At 36.7% G+C, this 19,937-nt stretch overlaps 1 protein-coding gene across 6 annotated transcripts in view; it reads right to left on the reverse strand.

The window, feature by feature from the left end:
- Window positions 1-19,937, reverse strand: part of BLTP1 (bridge-like lipid transfer protein family member 1) — a 113,499-nt gene that overhangs the window by 64,232 nt on the left and 29,330 nt on the right. For 5 of the 6 annotated variants that reach the window (XM_084286126.1, XM_084286129.1, XM_084286127.1 and 2 more), the window contains exons 1-14: window positions 16,809-16,936; window positions 15,966-16,063; window positions 14,778-14,956; window positions 14,532-14,638; window positions 12,205-12,413; window positions 9,941-10,168; window positions 9,218-9,355; window positions 8,683-8,859; window positions 6,287-6,415; window positions 5,318-5,437; window positions 2,938-3,215; window positions 2,009-2,259; window positions 1,290-1,548; window positions 34-877 (exon numbers count right to left, since the gene is read on the reverse strand). In XM_084286126.1, coding sequence (XP_084142252.1) covers window positions 34-877; window positions 1,290-1,548; window positions 2,009-2,259; window positions 2,938-3,215; window positions 5,318-5,437; window positions 6,287-6,415; window positions 8,683-8,859; window positions 9,218-9,355; window positions 9,941-10,168; window positions 12,205-12,413; window positions 14,532-14,638; window positions 14,778-14,956; window positions 15,966-16,063; window positions 16,809-16,905 — 3,114 coding nt within the window. In that variant the 5' untranslated portion in view covers window positions 16,906-16,936. Of the gene's footprint in view, window positions 1-33; window positions 878-1,289; window positions 1,549-2,008; window positions 2,260-2,937; window positions 3,216-5,317; window positions 5,438-6,286; window positions 6,416-8,682; window positions 8,860-9,217; window positions 9,356-9,940; window positions 10,169-12,204; window positions 12,414-14,531; window positions 14,639-14,777; window positions 14,957-15,965; window positions 16,064-16,808; window positions 16,965-18,093; window positions 18,212-18,854; window positions 18,947-19,843; window positions 19,923-19,937 lie in introns of those variants that run through there. The other variant, XM_084286130.1, reaches the window with a different exon arrangement.

Below are 19,937 nucleotides of genomic sequence, written 5' to 3' on the forward strand. Positions count from 1 at the left end.
TTTCTCTAGTCTTCATTCCTCTATCTTTCATACCTTAAAAGTTGGGATAGAAAGCTGCTCAAACGATGATGAACTTTCTTCACTGGTTGGCGTGTCAAGGTCTAAGGGACGATGTAATGAGGATTTTGAAGTTCTTTTGTTAGTTGGATGCTTTACTGACCAGTTGATCACCTGGAACTGTGTAAGATAGTTTTGATAACATGCCATTACAGGCTGCTGGGAAGTTATCTGCTCACTTTCTACAGTCTTCTCAGATTCCATGACATACATATTCTCAACATGCTCATCTTCTCCGCCTAGAGCTGAAACAAATGAAGCCTGTGAAGGATGAGTCTTAATTGGTAACGTTTTAATGTCTTGACTCATTTCTCCATGGACAGTACTTGTTAAGGGTCCTTCCACGCTGTGATAAATAGACCCTCTACTGTATTCAATTTTCTGAGCTTGCTTTTTTCTCTTCTTCCTCCCTGGGTAAGTTCCTGGTCCTTCATCGCTACTTATTGGCTCAAACTCTTCTGCTGCAGAAAAATAGGCTTCACTGTCAGCCATTGACATACTAGAATCCATTGAGCGGTACTGGTGAAATGAATTTGAATCTGCAGACGGTGTGTATGGAAAAGAACCAAAGCTCCTCCTCTGCTTTGGGGAGTCCAAGACATTCTCATCACTGCGAGACACATCACTGCTGAACTGCACACCAACTGCAACCGGCTGCTTGTCTCCATAGAAGGCTGCTGTGAGGCTCTTGGTGCTGCCGAGCCGGGTGGAGCACACGGACGCCTGCCGCTTCAGCGGAGACCTCATGGGAGACTGACCAACAGGCCTCTCCTGGCTGCTAGGGGATGCAGGGCTACCCTCTGCACCCTCACCTGCAACACTGGAAAAAAAATAAAAACACAATGGGCATTTAATTGGCTTGTTTTACTCCCAGTGCTTCTCTTTACATTATAAGAGCTGTCAAACGCTGCAGTGATTCTATGAATTTCTGTTAGTATAGCAATTATTTTCATAACACTGATGGCATATTAAATTCTGCCACTTGCTAGTCTGCTTGTCTACATAAGAGGAGATAGAAACGAATGGTAATGGCAAGTGTTGTTGTCATACGTGCTGGGTTTTCTACCAAGATCAGGTAATCGATCCCAATTAGTTACCCAAATTTGCCTTCAAACCAGGAAATGGATGTTGGCAGTGCCATTGAAATTAACTAATACTCAGTAAGTTGCTAAATATAAGCTGTGTTCTGCATGAATATGCTCAGTACTCCCACCTGGACAGAGAGTACTAACCTTCCACGGCCATCTTCTCTCTTTGCACCAGACAAGAACTCCTTCTGTCCCAAGTGATCCTCGGTAGTAGACGACGGGCTGTCTTTCTCACCTGCCAGCAAGGGGAGGGCAGCGCTGGAACTGCTCGTTTCCTCTGAAGACGATGAGGAGCTATGGGAACGTAATGGCACTTGTAGGCTTAGATGCTGTGCTTTTCTTTCTATTTCTATACCCATAGATCTACAATCCCAGTCTTTTCGTTTTACACCGTTTGCTTTACCTAGGATCATGAAACAGAAAGAAAAATTGAATATCTGATAACACATCTACAATGGCTTCTTTTCCACCCATTCAAATAAAAATCCATATTAAATAAAAGCCCTGGTTTTGAAAATGTAGACTAGCATATTTAATTAAGATTAATAAAATCATAGCAGCAAAACATCAAATTCTCTTAACAGACTGCTTTCTAGACAAGAAAAACAAAGGCAAATCAAAAAGCTTCTTTTAACTCAGAAAGGATCTGCACGTTAATACAGAAGCATATGAAAGTTTGCTCACTATTATCAAGGTATTGTCTGCACTCGGAAGGGCCCATGCCACTACAGGACCTCTTGCACAAGAACGCAACATACAGTACTCACTAACCAGAATTAGATAGACCACAAAAAACAATGTGTTGTTAGCGAATTATACTTTTGGGTGAATAAGAATTAAGTTAGAGAACAATGCATTCTCACCATCCAAAATTTTAGGAATCTCCTTAGTAATAATCCATTCTCCTGGCTGCAGTAATGACTGCCCATAAAACATATCAGATTCTGCACTCGTACTTGAGAAAGCAGAGCTGCTTGAAGGTGTCAGTTCCTCCAGTTTGAAAAAGTCTAGTCCTGTTAACGTGCCACCAAAGAAGCGACAACCACCAAGACAGCCACACTTGTTCTTGCTTCTCTTATTCTTCAAATTATCATCAGGCCACAAAAACCACAATCTACACAAAGGCAGAAAAAAAGAAAAAAGGAACAATGAGACCACATCAGATTTAGTACATTTAAATTTAGTGAAAACCAGATTAAAAGATATTGCCCTTATATTTGTAAGCTCCTGTTTAATTTAGCAGGAAACAAGTAAGCACAATTTCTATCTGAAACAGGTGTCACACAAAATGAATTATTAGCTACAAAAAGGAATATATCAAAAACATATGCAGTGCTGAGGCAACTGTGCTCAGGCACAGATCATATCCACCTGCCACAACGTACATTAATAGTAACAGCTCGTTCTTTCAGCACAGAAGTAAGCACTGCAAAAACATTTCACTCTGGTGTATGTTGCTCATGCCAGAGGCGACTGCTCTTAGGGGAAACACAGAGTCACAGTTAGACATCTTATTCACAGCTGCTCAGTCTGTTCAGAAATCTGTAAGACCTATTTTCAGTCTAGCTTGAGAAAAAAAGGACAAACTGAATTCCCTCCCTCTCCATGACCATAATTTTGGGAGATGAGGGAAAACAGACTGAAAAGTATTTCCAAAAATAATAGCTTTGTATAGTCCAAGCACATTCAAGCCACCAACTAGATAGCTAAGCAGTCAACATACTTAAAAAAAAATAAAATTAACTTACACTGAAAAACATTCAAATCCATCTCATTCAAATCAATCTCTTACCTCTTTGTTCGGTTATCATGTGTCTCCAAGAAATGTCTCTGTACTTCATGTTTGGAAGGATGATCTGCAGCTAAAGCAATGTCAGCAGTGATGAGCCCCAAGTTGACAGATCCAGCTTCCAACCAATATGCCCTCCTTAATATTGGCTGAAGACCAGTTCTGCAGTTGTTCACCTGCTCAACGTATTGTCTCAATTGCAAGTCTTGAATAGCAGCACTGACACCTTCTCCAACAGACTGGTTGTGGAGGTTGCAGTTTGCAATACGGATAGTACCCATCTGAAAACATGAGTAAAAACATGAATTCTGAATACTTAGAAGTGAAGCAAAGATAAAGTAGCCTTAATCCAGTTATCACATCACCTATTACAACACACAAAGGTCTCAGTAAAGTACTCTCTCCAAAGATGACATGAGAACAGCTTTTTACATACAAGCACAGGCATACACACATAAGAAAGCAAGCTTAGAAATTAGCTTCAGACAATTGCAAAATAACAAAAATGAAGTCTGTACTTGGGAGTCTCCTGTTGTAAAGGGATCCAAACACAATTCCAAACTGCAGACATGTTATAACAAACCATGAAAACATTTAATCATTATTAAATTCTTTGGTGTAATCACAAAAAAAAAAAATGTATCTTCTATTTTTGAATTCACAGATCCATGATTTATTACTACAATTTAGACTAAAATACAGATAATATACTTCAAATACACAGCTGTATTAACTGATGGAACACAGACATTCAACTCCACAATTAATGTATGCCTCAGTGAGAGAACCATGTTAAATGGTGCAAAATTCAAGATACAAGAAATTCCAAATCCTGAACCTCAACTCTGATCCTTTGTGTTATAATACCTTTGTTTCTGTGATCATATTCTACTTCTTTTATTGGTATAGCTCCAGTAATTTTGTGGAACCAAACAGGAGGCTATCCTGTCTCCTGTATCTGGAGAAGTTCTTGCTTTGCTCTCACACTAAGCTGTGAAAACAGGTCACTCCACAAGCAGCACACCTGCCCAGGCAGAGTCAATCCTCCCTGACATTACGGTACATAAAGGATGATGTAGCCCTGCCACACATGCTTAATTATAAAACTTCAAATAATATGAAGTTTCCTTCTATTTTTCTTGAAGGTGGATGGAGCTCCCTGAACAGCTTCAGTCATCTCCAAAAAGTCACCATGAAGTACCTGAATTTTTCCAATTTAATTTTCCAACTTTTGCAGCTGTCCTTACTTGCCCTGTGAAATGAACTCACCCATGGAAGAGCTATTCATAGGGCTAATATTAAATTATTACTTCTCTCCTTTGTTACAAACTATAAAAGAAGCACCGGAAATCCTTTTTTAAATATGAATGAAACTCATCAGGGATATAATTTTCTATAGTGGTTCGGGTTATTAAGCAGCCTTTGAAAATCCAGCCATTCATATTTATGCCTGCAAACACAGTTGATATTTGTGCTGATGCTTTATAATATTAGAATCAAAAGATTTTGAAGACTGAAGTGCTTTTTTTCTTTTTTAACTGCCACAAGGTAGCAAGCCACTCAAATGACAAGATATCACATCACTCAAAACGTATAAAATAATTGCTGCTCTCCTTCAGTTAAATTCTTGCTCATACTGTGAAGCTGTCCCCAGAGTGTCACATATTAAGCCTACCTTTTAAAACTGAATTTATTAATGGACAGCCCGACTATTAGTCATTAGCAGTACAATGCTTTTCTTCTTTTCTTGTGTTACTGTACTTTACTGTCTCTTCACTTTTACTTAGCTACAATTTTCTCTTATATAAGATGAGAGAGAATATCGGCTCTTCTCTCCACATCCTTTTTTGAACGGAGACACCATGCAGTATTCCAGATTCAGTCAGGCAGCAGCACTAATACTTCTCCCATCTCTACCAATGATACATCTTAATTGAAGCAGCTGTCTCACACAAGTTATCACATGAGATGTCACACAGTGACTTGTATACATTCCTTCTCAAACATTTCCAGTTGCTCAGTTACTAACTTACAGTAAAAGTTTTTACTAACCGTCAGATACAGACACTAGTGTTTATATTGCCCAGTATTATTTTAATTTATTACACCAGTCTTGCAGCTCACATTCTTATTTTGGCAGACATCTACCCCTCCTAACCATTTTCCAATATCATTAATGAAAGTATTAAATATGACCCAAATTGACCTACTCCTGGCCCAGTCCAACCATTTTAACACCAACCTTCTATCATTTAGTTTCGAATATTCTGCTTAGTCCACTGCATGTAAGCAAGCAATGAAATCAGTCAGTTATTTTATGAAAAAATACAAAGAATTCTACTGACCAAAATATTTTAATTGCTGTAAAGATAAATATTTTTACCTTTATATTGGTGGCACAGCCATGTTCTACCACATACAGATCTGCTCCATCCATGGCTAAGCGTGTCATAGTGTACTTTAAGTCATCAGATGTTGGGCATGGCCCAGGGACACAGTTCATCTGAAAACCAGAGATTTAAACATACGTAAGGAGTTTAAACTGAATTTTATTTCTTATCCTTTTATTTATGTTCTGTTTAACAGAGGCCTAAAGCTAGAGCAAAATATAGTTACTTATTCCGCAATTTCAGCATGAATATGAGATGGGATGATTCTTCTGTCCAGCAACATAAGCGGACCCACCTGGCTCTCCTGGCTTCCACCAGCAAAAAGAAAATTGAGCCCCCTAATAGAGAACATCACAAAAACTAGAACCTATACATTAAAACAAGGAGGAGGTCAAGAGATGAAATTCAGGAATCATACTTTATATATCACAAGCCTCCTTAGGTCTTCAAGTGACTGCCCATACAGATTCCAAGAGGCAAGTACCAAAAGCAGAACCCATGATGACAGACAAATGGTTATCTGTTTGCTTGGGGCATAGCAGTAGGAGTCCCGTGTTCAAAAAAAGGTCTGTGAAAGCCATAAGCTGTTGACTTAAGTCCCCCATCAAAGCACAGTTTCAATAGAGGGTAAGGAGGTGAAAGCATTCAAGGAATGCAAAGGGAAGTGTGATCCTTGTTTCTTAAGAGAAACTGAACTATGACACGTGCCTCTTAACTGTCAACGTAGAGGAAAGAACTATGCATGACTCCTGCGGGCAATGTTTCTCAAAATAATTCATACAGTACTAAAACATGGTGTAAATCCACAGGAAAATACAGATAGAATCACTTTTCTTCCTAAAACACCTCAAATATCAAATAGGATATCCAATCTGACTACATATTCCATGCGTCTTGATAACTAAGACTGGATTTGTAAACTGTACGAATATAGTGAGCATTTAGGACGGATGAAAGGTTACCTTAGAGTCACAAAAACGACGATCAATTCCATGCTGACATATTATAACAGATTTTGGTCTTTCCAGTTCAAACTCACGGCACACAACATGAAACACGAAGGTCTGCCCCCATTCCAACAGACAGGCAAGCTGTAAGGAAGATGTTGTCTGATAGTAAGTATGCAAAATGAACTTACAGGATTCAACAGATTACTGAAAGAACATCACCAAAGGTCAGAAGGTGAGCAAGAGTAAAACCAAATAGAAGTCCCCACCGTAATATTCTGGCTTCATTACCTTGCTTACACATAGCCTATGGCTAACCCTAAATCCTGTCTTAATATAAGAAAATAGCTTTATTCTTACGGTCAAGCAGTCTCCTCATCGTAAAGACACAGCTCACCTTATTTCACCTCATAAAATGCCTCTAAATACCCTAACACCATTCATAATTTAAATGTCAGACTTCCTTGCATATAAGTAACAAGGTTACATTTAGAAAGCATAGGAGGAAACTGGCCAAACAGAACACTGCTGAATCTCTCTGGATCTGGTAATTAGCCAATTGCTGATTTAAATCTTTTATATAGTTAGCTTATTCATAAAGGAAATGAATCATAACTGTCTGTCTCTATTATGAGAGGGAAATGGGTTTTCTTTGGCTAACCAAAGGAAAGGGCACTTTAAATCAGGAGTAATTTAACTGGAATTTAATATAGCTATGACTGTCCTGCGCAAGATCTCTCTTTCTCCATTTAGTTGTATACCTTCACAAATTCTTGCAATACATCACACCGGGGAAGGAAAAAGACAATGACCTTGAAAGAGCAAGTTCAAGTTCTGCTTTGCAGCAGTGCTAACAAGAAAGTAAAATAAAATTCCTGTATTAAATATAAAATTGAGAATGGCTTTCTACGGGAAGAAAACCCCCAATTTCCGTCAAATATTTAGAAGAATCATCAAAATCTTGTAACACTTTGATTGACTAGGTTTAATCTTGAAGCTTATAAGCACTGGAGTAAAAGCAATAGTTTGTGTAAATCAGTAGTAGCATTTTTGGGGAAATACCTCTACAGAAGTCTGTACAAGCAGCATGAAAAAGTATCTGGAGTCTCTTCTTTAAATTTACAGAAACTGCTTGTAAGCCTGATTTGGATTTTATTTGCTGCAGAAGTCTTCTACTGAAAGAGTTGTTTAAAGCCAGGAAATTATGCCATTTTTTTTTCAAGGAATAGAAGGATGCAGAAGTCTCTTAATAATCAAACTGTAACCAGGAAATATGATTTATATATTTTTCTCACATTTCAGAACACAGTGATAAAGCAACCTTTTCTAAAGATCTCACAGCCCACATCAGAAATAAATCAAAGTGATTTGTCTAATGTGTGCTTGGAGCCATTATATATTGAAAAATGAAAGTAACAAAAATGGCAAAAACTAAAAGTAGTTAATATGAAGACTGACCTAAGAAACTTGTACACTGAAAGCAAACTATGTTCCAGTGAGACCAAGCATCAAAATTTATGAAGCTACCAGCTACTCTTCTGCTGAGGTTTGCCCATTCTATCTTCCAACAGGTCATCTCATTTTTCTCCTTCTTTAAAATTTGGCTTTGTCAGTAACTTTCTATAGAATGCCAAAACTTCATCTGCAAGATAAATCCTTGCCAGCTGCTCCATTTGATATCCTTCTTACTGGTAGCATCCCTGCAAACAAATGCCTACATGTCTGCATGAACCTTACATGTGAGGGATAACAAATGGCTTTTCAGACTGCAATCACAACTGGGTACTTCATTTGCCCTTCCCAGAGTGTTAACCAGCAGGGTAACAAACCTGCATCTCCAGAATTCAGCATCATAAAATTGAAGTAACCTGAGAGGAAGTCAAAGACAACTTATCTTAAAATCTCTTATCTAAATTTATTCAATAGATTTTTCTTTCTCCTCTTTGTCATGTTACCTAGTTTATGGCTGAAATGGTCTCAACACCTGCCCTGTTTAGAATAGTAGTACTTATTCTACAATTACATCACTTAGAGTACACACAGATACTGTGGTTGCTTTTCTAATCAGTATTTAAGTACATCCACTTATATAGATGTAACATGCAGGTATTTACAGAGTGACAACAGTGTTTGCTCATACTCTGTTATGAGCACCCTTTCAAATGCTCATAAAACACCAGCCACCCTGTTATATCTAGATGGAAGATAAACATCAGATTCAGCTCGTTTGGCACCTTCTGTCCATAAAAATGGCTGTATTTTCAAACTATAAACTTAAGGTTATTTAAGGCATTGGATATATGTTAATGCATCCAATTCAGCTGAGACTACACGCTTTCCAAAATCCATGCTACGCCAGTTCTGCAAGGAAGAACAAAGGTAATACATTATGGCGAATTCCTAGATGATACCTGTGGTGCTGTAACTTTGGCTGTGAGACTTCCAGCCTGCACATCTATCAGCCATGCATATTCCAAAGTATCACTTCCAAGAGGCAAACCTTCTGCTGAAAACATCGCGTGAGCACGCAGCTGCAGACCCGACAGACTAATGTGTCCCTCTCGAAGAACTTCATCCACTGAAGGTCTCTGTTAAGGACAAGGTAACATTTAAGTTAAAATTAATATTTTCAACAATATATCATTAGAAAGTGCAAAAAAATGTAGTCAGAGATATCTCTTACACATTCATTTTCACCTCTTAAATCCTGTTGATTTTTCTATGATTCTATGACTATACATTTAGTCTGTCCCAAGATTTCTCACCGTTAAGCATGCAGCAACATATATGCAAATCCTATGTGGGGAAGGGATCCTCATCTAACCCAAGTTTGTTTTAACAAATAGCAACCATCATCAACTTTCCCTTCCCCAAATTTCAATTTTAAGATCATTACAACTTCCCCATTACATATGCACCCACAAAAACACAAAGCTCGGCTACTACCTGATAGTTGTCATTCAGAAACAAATTCACTGGAGACAGTACAAGTTGAAGCATAGTTTCTCTAAAACCTTTCTTCATCTCAAAACACAACCTTTCCAAGAAAGCTGTAGGGCATTCAGGACCATCTGGACTGCAATGCTAAAGTAAAAAACAAAACCATTTCAGAAACTGCAAACAGACAACACTGTCGAAACTGTCAGATTAGAAGCAAAGCTGTTAGCTGGAAGTTTGCGAAGTTTCCTTCAAGTTGATACTTTAAAAAAAAGCCCACGCCAACTTCAAAAACTTTTCCACAATTATATACAAACCCATTTGGGTGAACCCAAACCTTTATCTAGACTATTATTTAAATTCCTGGGGATCCTTCACAATGCAGCTGTGCAAAGCAGGATGCACCATTAGAGGACAGATTTGTTAATTATCAGAGAAATGATGGTCAATCCAAAATCCTGAACAACTGATGACACTAATCAAGTTTATCGAAAAACAAAACCATTTTAAAAAAATCTCCAGTTCACCTTCCAGGGAAGCAAAAACAATCACATTTCGAATTGTTTTAGATAGCCACAACCGTAATAAAGAGTAGTCAGACCTTTTAAAAAGCACCTCCCTAACCCAATGTTAGGGATTTACAGGGAGTTACATTTAACTCCAGATTACAAAACTGGAAAAAAAAAATGCTGCTTATAGCAGCAAAATATTTTAAGATTCTAAAGCACTTACCACTGGCAACCGCCCATGCACTTTGTACAAGTTAACAAGTACAGTAATATCCCAGGGACGTAAAGTAAGAGGGTGAACTGGCTTGACTGAACTTTCATTTTCCTTTTTGTCATTTTCCACTCCAACAGCTGTCCACCCAGAGCTTGAAGACGTAGAGAGTGACAAAACAGGGCTTGAAATAACTTCTTCAAAATCAGTGTACATGTCATCTTCTCCAAAATAATTTTCCTGAGAAAAGGAATTATTTACTATTACCATAGGGAAAACAAATCAAAAACATACAGGCAAATAATGAAATACAAATCCAACCTTCTTCTGTACATTAGTCCTCCCTAAAATAAGCTATATATCTACAACTCATAGCTGAAGAAACGTATATAGTTTTATTTTATGAAAAATAGGTAACTTAAGCAAGCAAATTGATACCATGTGCTTTGCAGAACTGGCTCTTAACAGTTCCCAAAGCACTGGTATTCCAGGTGCATACAGTACAAGTAACTATCCTGAAGCACTATTACTGCCATTTTTTTTAACACATTCTGTGCTTTTAAATATAAAAAAAAAACTTCAGGAGATTATGAACACAAAGGAAGTCACACTTATCCACCAGGAAATTTCTGAAATTTTGTTGCTCTTCCTGCCCTCAAAAGATTAGCGTGACATAAAGGTAAATGTAATGAACACATTAAGTCTCTCAAGAACAATTTTTTCAATGATGCAAAATTATATTTTCACGTTAAGTCAGTATGTGGCAAGTGTTGGGGCTTAAACATTCTGGAGCAAAATCCTTTCCATGCAAAGAGGTTATGATGCAGACACAAACACTGCTCCCACCTTCGTTCTGAGAAAGTATTTCAGTCCCTCAGCCATTGACAGAAGTATTCCACGTATTACAAACCCCACTGCCGATTGGTGAGACACAGACCAGTTGATACTAGAAAGAAGATCAAACTCAAGTAGATTTGAGTTTTGCACTTTGCAAATTTGTATTGCTTCCCTCTTCCCTTTTCTGTGCCTCATTTGCCTGCCAGACTTCCCAGTCCTTTTCTAAGCACAAGTCTACAAAGCAAACAAGCAAAGATGAAGTGTGCAACACAGAGGAAAAAAAGTAATTGCCAAGTATCCATGTCCTTGAAAAAGGTCTGCAGAAAAGGCAGGCGTTATTAGCCTTGAAATGATGACTGCCCTGGACACATGATTTTATTATCTTGTACTGAGTCTCCACAGTATTTTTTGTGTTAATAAACTATGTATGAATTAAGCACTGCTCAGTACTCAAAACAAAATCTCTCTGAGGTTAAGCAAAGCTAACTGGCTTTGCTTTTTAACAAAGGGAAAAGATAAAAGACAGTGTCAGGAGACAGACCATGGAGTATTTTTACTATGCAGACCCAGCAGAGGGTGCTATGAACTCCAGTATCTTACTCCTGGTACCTTCTGCCAGAGATTCACCCATCATTCATTCCAAGCCAGTAAGCCATCCAGTACGGAGCACAGTGCACAACACCACAAACTACCTCCAAAGAACAGAAAACTTTTCAAAACTGCACAAATAATGCACATACAGGAATCTCTCCCATGTGTATTTAAAAAGATCAATGAAAACATACTGACAATAACAATTAAACCACAAGACAGGAAAATAAGCATTAAAGAAAACAAACCTAGATATCTACTAAAAGATGCTGCCAGCACAGCTGGACAAACAGATGTAAACAGCAAAAAAAATAGTAAGAAGTACAGTAAATGCATTTTCAAAAACGAGTTATCTAAACTTTCTCTTGAGACTTCAAAGATAAAGGCCAGTTTAAAGCTGAGAAATCTGCACTTAAAAAATTAAATCATCACAGAATCAAGGGACCTAACGTAGCACTGCTTACATACATGTATACCTCCAGAGGAAATGAGCGCTGAAGATGTGAGCTTGCCTAGAAATGTGCCTAAAGGCACAGGTTCTGATACATCTTTATATAAAAGTAGTTTTAAATGTAAACTATAATCATAACCATGGATTTTTATGATCCTATATGTTTATATATATATACACACAACTTCACAAAAGGAAAATGATGCTGATATAAGTCTCCACATCTATACTGCAAGTCTCCTCAGAAGCCTGTGCCAACTGAACTTATCCCAGCCATGTCCTATCACCAAAGTCATTCCAAACAAGCCCTTATGAAAATTTTCATCTAAGTCCACATATTCTGCAGAATTCTCATTTTCTGTTTCATACGAACCACTCCTGTTTCCTACATGCTTACCTTTATAGACAGAAAGGCTTTGAGCAGGGGTCCATACAGGGTTATCTGGGAATCTGGGGAGAGTTCCAGTTCCACATGGAGCTTATCCGGGGGCAGCTCTGAGGGGTCGAGGGGGAGGCGGGTTGAAGCTGTGGGAGATGAAATCACACTCTCGGCTGTTTTCTGCGATGGCCTCAGCACAGATAACATTGTTTCTTCCATTTCTGACACTTGGGAGTAAAAGAAAGAAGAAAACAGATTTTGATTATGTTAGGCCTGTCATGGATGAAATTCTACAAATATAAATGTGTAAGAAATATACAACTTTATGCAACTTTCTAATTTGGATTCTATAACTATGGTAATATAGCTATGCTACAGAACAGGTTTCTCATGCTTAGTAGCTATAAGAAGACAGGAAAATAGAGAATATTTTAGCCAACATCAACTATGCAAGAGAAAACAATCCTCCAACTTATGAAAAAAGATCAATTTATTTATCTTGCTTTTCAAGTTAAACAAAGACCTGCTTTTATTTCAGTGTAGCAGATTTCCCACAACCACATATCTATTGCAGAACAAACAAACGTGAATAAAAAGGCACATTTCAGAAGTTGTGTTAGAAATGTATTCTGAACCAATGATTTTGTAGGCCAGAATTTCCCCTCTACTCAATTACTCCAGTCACAAAAGAGTTCAGAAATCCAAAATTTTATTTTCCATTTCCTCTTTTTACTTGTAGCAAAAGAGAAGCGTTTTGTCTTTTTTAAGTGAGGAAAGGCCAATAGAAGGAAGCAAATAACTGGAAGTGACCGCCAAGAAGCAAAGAACTATATGGGATATAAAATTGTTGCTCCTTATGGAGTTGGACTTCAGGTGCTAGTTTAACTGGAAGAACCAGCACATGCAGAACTACAGTGAATATGTAGCCAGCAAACTACCTTCAAGGCTTTAAGTTACCACTTATTGCCTACAATGCTTGCTCAGTGCTTGCATTATGTTACATTAGTTAGCTAAATGCCACAGTGAGAACATCACTTATTTGGAACCTGCATGTCTTTGGTCTTTGTTATGCAACATATTCATTCAAGCTTAGTGTTCTATCAGTTGACACAGAAGAAAATACAGATGGATATTACTGTAACAAACACACTGTGTCAGCATCACAGGATCAAATCCAACTGTAGCAGTGAGCTCAACTTGATTCTTTGAAGGATTATTCCTTGAAGGAAGCTCCAGGTGAAATTAGCTGTGTATATACAAACTTCCAAAACCAGGTTCAATTGCTCTGATTACAAGTGAATGTTATCAAATTTCAAATATGCAAATTTGACACAAACTGACAGAGTCTCAAAAGAGCACTTAATAAACATCTGCAAGATGAATCTTATTTATCCTGTTTCATACTCTAAAATCTGAGTTTTTAGATTTGAATTGCTGAAACTCAACACCTAAAAACCCTGTTTAATATCGTCTTCTAACACCTGCTCATTGAGGCCTGTTCAAATTAGCTCTCATTATTATTAGAAAATACCTCTCTCCTTTCTCAGTTCTTCCTTCTTTATTCTCAACCTGAAAGACTTTTATATAACCCCACAACTTCCTGCATACCTCCCTCTCCTGCACTTAAAATACTTGAACACAGAGATAAAAGTAAGGTATTCCATAGCTTTTTTTTTTTTTTTGCAAGCACATATATATATGTTGAAATACATATATATATGTATTTCATCTCTAGAACTTCTAAACAAGCATTTTCAAAATTTAAATTTAAATTTTGAATTTTGAAATTACTGTTAGACTCGTTAGTCTAACACTCCTACCTGCCTGCCATGGTTCACTTCAAGAGTGCTAGCTACAATGAAATCTCGGAGTTCCATATACATAAATGTAACATAATGTTACTGTATCTCATGCTTATAGAGAGTTTTTAATATTAGAATGGTAAGACAAATGCCATAATATTCAGGGGAAAAAAGGCTTAGAAAGTTTAAGTACTATAATACTGCCGAAAATACCGTACTTCATATTTCATATACTAAGTGATACTTTATGTAGTAACCCATTTAAGAGATCTACTTTGCTAAGGACAAGGAGAAATTAACTACAGACAGTATCCTCTTTTTCCACAGGGAACTGGGACACTTTCTGAAATTCTGCATTGAAAGAGATGTTGACAGGTTTTAAATCAAAACTAGTGCATTCTCAAGATTAGCATTCTCCCATTTGGAAAAAGAACAGTACAGTTCAAAATCAATTTCTGTAAATTTAAGCAGTTAAACCCAACCCAACAAAGTTGCAGCGCTTCCTGAAATGCAACATGCTAAGAAGAAGGTATTGGCACTTACAGGATTGTTTTAACTGCTCATCTGCCTTTTGAGGATAAATTGGGTGCCATGAGTAGTCAATTGTAAACACAACACTCGGGACTGTCCAGCATTCAACCCATCCAGCCCTTTCAAGGAGAAACAGCATACTTTTATTTGAAGTACAAATAATTTCCCATCAACATGAGGTTGTTTCTTCTACTAACAAAATAAGTAACTACGACAAGCCAATATAGATACATAAACATAAATCAAAATAAAACTCACTCTTCTTGAGTGATGTTGCGCCACTTGGGTTTGCCTGTTTTCTGACCACTCTGACATTCAGCAGAAATGCAAGATTCGGGATTTATTTTATTAGACTGACAATCTTTCACCAGCATAAAAAGGGAATATTTACTAGGATGACAATCTGGTAGATACAAGCGAAGATCAACATCTTCTCCCTAAAAGCAAACGTTAATAACAGAAGAGTTTATTCACTTTATGTATAATGCTGCTCATGCTATTTGCACGCTCACGTGTACCATCATCTTCACTTTAACAGGCAAAGCGATGCACAAATCTCAGTTTTCATACGATTGCTGACCACAGCTCCCTCCAATCTGTAATAAAATCCTAAGAGCTTTGTAGTTCTTAGCAGTTTCAAGTCCAGTAACTTGAACATAAGAACACATCATAAGCTGTAAAACACAGGTGCATGGCTCTCAGGGATTCTTGTTCTTCTGTTGTTCAACTCATAATGCAAAGTTAGTGACTGGCACAAGACCATCCCTCATCTTAAATAAACCACACTTTTTTCTCCCTTTCCTTTCTTTCAGAAATAACCTCGCTTACTTTGCTATCAAATTATACAAACTTAACAACATCACCTTCAAATAGTTTTTATTGTTAGTAACCCCACACTGCTTCTATTTTAGGGAAAGCAAATCAAGAATTACAGCGTTCCAAAGAATTTGTTGTGTACGTAAAAAAACCTGTGAAATATCTTGAGGACATCTTTCCAAAATAGCTTCAGTTATCTATTCCAGAATTTTGTTTTTATCTTTAAACATGTGTTGGACTTTCAATCTCTAATGAGAACAGACTTCCAAGTGATAAAATACATATATATATAGACACCCACAATATAACTATATATAATAAATATACATACTGTATGTGTGTGTGTATATATTATATATAAATATTGCATGCATATATATGTGTTTGTATTTACATGTGTAAAATGAAAAAAAAATAAAACAGCCTATAACTGGATGCTTCATGTAATCAAGGCTAATATATTTACTTCTGGGTTAGTTAAAGAAGAATTCTATGAACAGAAAGTGAAAGGTACTATTTTTCTTTCAGGAAAGAGTTTATGCAAAAGTTCCAAGCTGAAGAAGAAAAGGAAGTGAAACTATGTCACATTTAAAAGACAATGGGGCTGAGCAATGAGGGAAGAGAACTTACCTTTAAAGAGAATCTAGTATTGCATGTAGTTGGAACAAAGTCAGTGAAAGGCAGAGAGAAAACAATGTTTAATGTTTCTCCACAAGCTGCTAGATAAACTGGGAGAGAAGAAAACCAAGCAAAACACTGTTAGAATCACTCCCTATTTTGTTCTCAGGCAAATTATCAAACAGAGAGGTAAAAATTAAGGAAAAAACTGTTCCTGAACTCATGACAAAGGAAACTGCTATGCATTTAGAGTATAAATTACTATGTTACTATGAAAGTAACATAGTAATGAAAGTAACATAGTAACCCGACACACCTTTTCCCTTATAAAAGGGCATTGTACAATGAAACTACAAGCAGAAGAAAGAAAGTCAACTGCAACTAATATCTCGTGACTTTCTTTATTGCTTCACACACCGGTTCTTGGACAAAAACAGAACACAAAAAACAACAACAAAACACAGGGCAAGTTCCAGGCTTCTGATAAAGTAGTGAGCCATACTTTTAACAATAAGACAAAAACATGTTTTTTTATGCTTTCAGCTGTCTTACTGAAGATGTCAAGATCTCATGGTTTCTGTTTACAAGCCATCTGCTCTATTAAGTCAAATATTCAAAGTGTCCTCGAAAATGAATGCTAAAATGTGATATAGAACTACTTTCCCAAGAAAAGGTATATATTTGTACAAAATGCACAAAATAAGTGAGGACATGCAGCACTAGAAGGATGGATGGCTTATGCATAACAACAGTAGCAAAATGTGTGGGTATCACTGAAAGTGTTTCATAGCAAATATCCTACCATTTTTATCACTTGTACGTACACTTATTTCAAATTAAAAAAATTGACCTCACCATTTTCTTGCTGTTTGGTGGAACAGTCAATCCAGTTGTGCTGATTTGCTGCCCAAATCATTTCAAATTGATGAAACATGACTTTGAAGTTCCACATATAAGGAACAAATGAAAAAATGTCAGGTGCACTGTCACTGGACCAGTCTTGGATCAAATCTGAAATTACATAAAGTAGTAAAGATAAGTTAGTAGCAATCAAGTGAAAAATTTCTTCTTCTAGTTAACCTGGCTTTTCATAAATTGTAAATCTTAACCATTTGTCCCTTTATAGAAAAAGGAAATTCTGTGAAAATTAATATAACTATATGCATCATCACACCCATTTCTCAGGCACATATTCCATCAACACTTGCTCTGAACCCATCTCTTATTTCTCACTTGCTTTATAAGCTAGAATGCCATAGGTTTAATCGTGCTTTCTAGTTCACCTTTATTCAGTAGCAGTTACACATTTATCTATAAGCACTGGACTACCAAATAATTTCCTCTGGTTTTCCCCTCAGATACTAGGAATATGTACATGAGTCATACATCCCTACCACCAGGTCTAATACAGCAAACAATGTTGCTGTAGAAGCTCAGGGGTTTGCTTTGCACGTCTTGGTAGACTACACTGTGTACTACAGCACTTTACAAAGGACAACTCTGGCCCAATCAGGAGGATAACTTTATTAGCATGGCACTATGCCTGCACTAATTAATCCTCCATCCAGCAGGGCTAATTAGCGCAGGTAGTGCCACATTGATGGGAATATATTCTTTCTATTACTGCAGCTGGAACATTCAGCATAGTTTGGTGATGCAGGGCTGCCTTGAGTATGTGTATTCTTCTTCACAGCCAAAATCCTAAGCAGCAAATTACTTTCCCTCATCATTTGTCAGCCACATTGACATGACCTAAAGCCTGAATAGTTGAAACTCAGTCAACCAAAGAAGAGAAGTATCAGAGAAATCAACATCCTCAGTGACAATTATTAAACGAATCAATAGCTCTGGTAAGATAAATTAATTTGAAATTTAGGATCACTTAACAAAACTGCAGATCAAATTTAGTTTAGATGTTAAAAATTAAATTATTCAGTATCTCTATTCATATATAAGATTACTGTGCAATTAGACAGTAATAGCCCACAAAAGACATCAGGAACTTTGTCCTCAGAAATAATCTGTTGTCCTAAATACGTGAAAACACATCACCTGCCTTTGCATACCTTTGTAAAATTTGAAGAAATTGTGAAGAAATTATATTTAATTTCATATATAACTTATTTAATACAGCACATACCTGTGAAGAAGCTTTTCTGAGCAAAGATAAAATGATATGTTGCTTTATAAACCTCAAGTTCACATTGCCATGTCTGTGGCATGTTCCATATCCGGGGATAACTGGCATTAATATGAAACTGTGAACGAGATATTAAAGCATCAGAATTACTTGAAAACATGACAATGCCTGACCCTGTAGCTCAGCAGTTTTCACACATGTACTCTGCTGAATAATTAAAACACTTTTCCTGCTGGGATGAACAGAATGCCTCTCCAGTTCCTTAATAATTTAATCTCACTCTGTCTTTCTGTGTTTGAAGGTCAAGTGTTAGTGTATTCATTTATGTGGAAAGGTATACTACAAACTTCTGATGCTGCTCAACAAATATACCATCTGTTACTTTAGATGTACCCAACAACTGATGTGATGCTCAAAAATTAAACATTAAATTCATTACTTCAGTAAAGTCATTTAAAAACTATTAATAGAAATAATAAATATACAAAACAAGTGATGTGGAACACAATTGCTCACCCCCTACTGACCAATGCCCCGCCAGCCCCAAGCAGCAGCTGCTCCCCCAGTTACATGTATACAGTTACGTGTATATACATGTATATATAAAGTTCCTTAGATATCAAAGCCTTGTAAAATAAATTTAAAAGGCTTATTTCTGCACTGCCTATGATCCTGAGGAACTTCTCTATAGACAGAAAAACATGCTCTTTATTAAAAATTCTTTGAAGGCTGAAGCTTTGGGCTTAATAATGCAAACTTACAGCTAGCATTTCAGCTTCTAAGAGAGTCCGGTACTGCATGCTGCTGGTCGCATCAACATGTAGAAGCTGTCCTTTAATTGTAGGTGAATAGCCTAGTAGATAAAAAATATAAAATAAATATTCCAATGTAACAGTTACACACATTTTAAGAAATGATAACCAGTGATTTCAACAGTCCCCTAACAAAACTAAGAAATATCATGGTGGAAATTAGCACTGTGATAACTCTGTCCTCTAACTTTAGTCAATCAAGAGCTTAACATGTTCTATCTGCATATAGGAGGGATGACAGAAGTCTCGCTAGGTCTGGAAAGGCTTGGATTCTAGAGATCTCGGCTTAAATTGCAGAATGCATGAAAGAAAATCAAATATACAAATATATTCTCAATCAAGAGAACAAACACTTCAGCAAAAGGGCTTCAAACCAGTCAACAACACGAATAAATCCAAAACCCCAACCTTAACTTTACATTTATCTGATCTTCATCTCCAACTTTGGAATTTGATTTCTTTAAAAAAAAAAAATACTGCTGAATTATTAGTATGCATTTCTCAGCATGATTCAACAACTACACTAATCCTACACAAGATGTCTTCTTGCTTTGATTTGACACTGTATATGTAACCTGCTTCAACACACACATAGTTTAATGAACAATTTTCTTTTAATTACAGATTTTCTTTTGGCTTTCTTAACCCAAATAAATAATGAAAGTGACTTAATTATTTAAATACATAAATGATTTAATGACTTGCAGTGAAACATACAAGGAAATTCTTCTTGTTTCCTTATTTAATTCTATGCATATATTTATATGTGTATATAAATATATTTTTTTGTATATGTATGAATTATACATAACTTACATAAGAACATATGTATCTTACAGTTAAAGGTAAAACACTGCAAGATGCTCACACTTAGATGAATTAACACAACTGCTCAGGAAAAACATTAAGAAAACAAATTACACTTAGCCTTAACTCACCATTTTCACCTACTGTCATGGGAATGTTTATCTCCAAATATGATCCTGCACCAACATTTACATGTACAGCGTTAGTTTCCTACATGGTTAAAAA

Source organism: Netta rufina (genome assembly GCF_964035555.1).
Source record: "Netta rufina genome assembly, chromosome: 4".
NCBI lineage: Eukaryota > Metazoa > Chordata > Aves > Anseriformes > Anatidae > Netta > Netta rufina.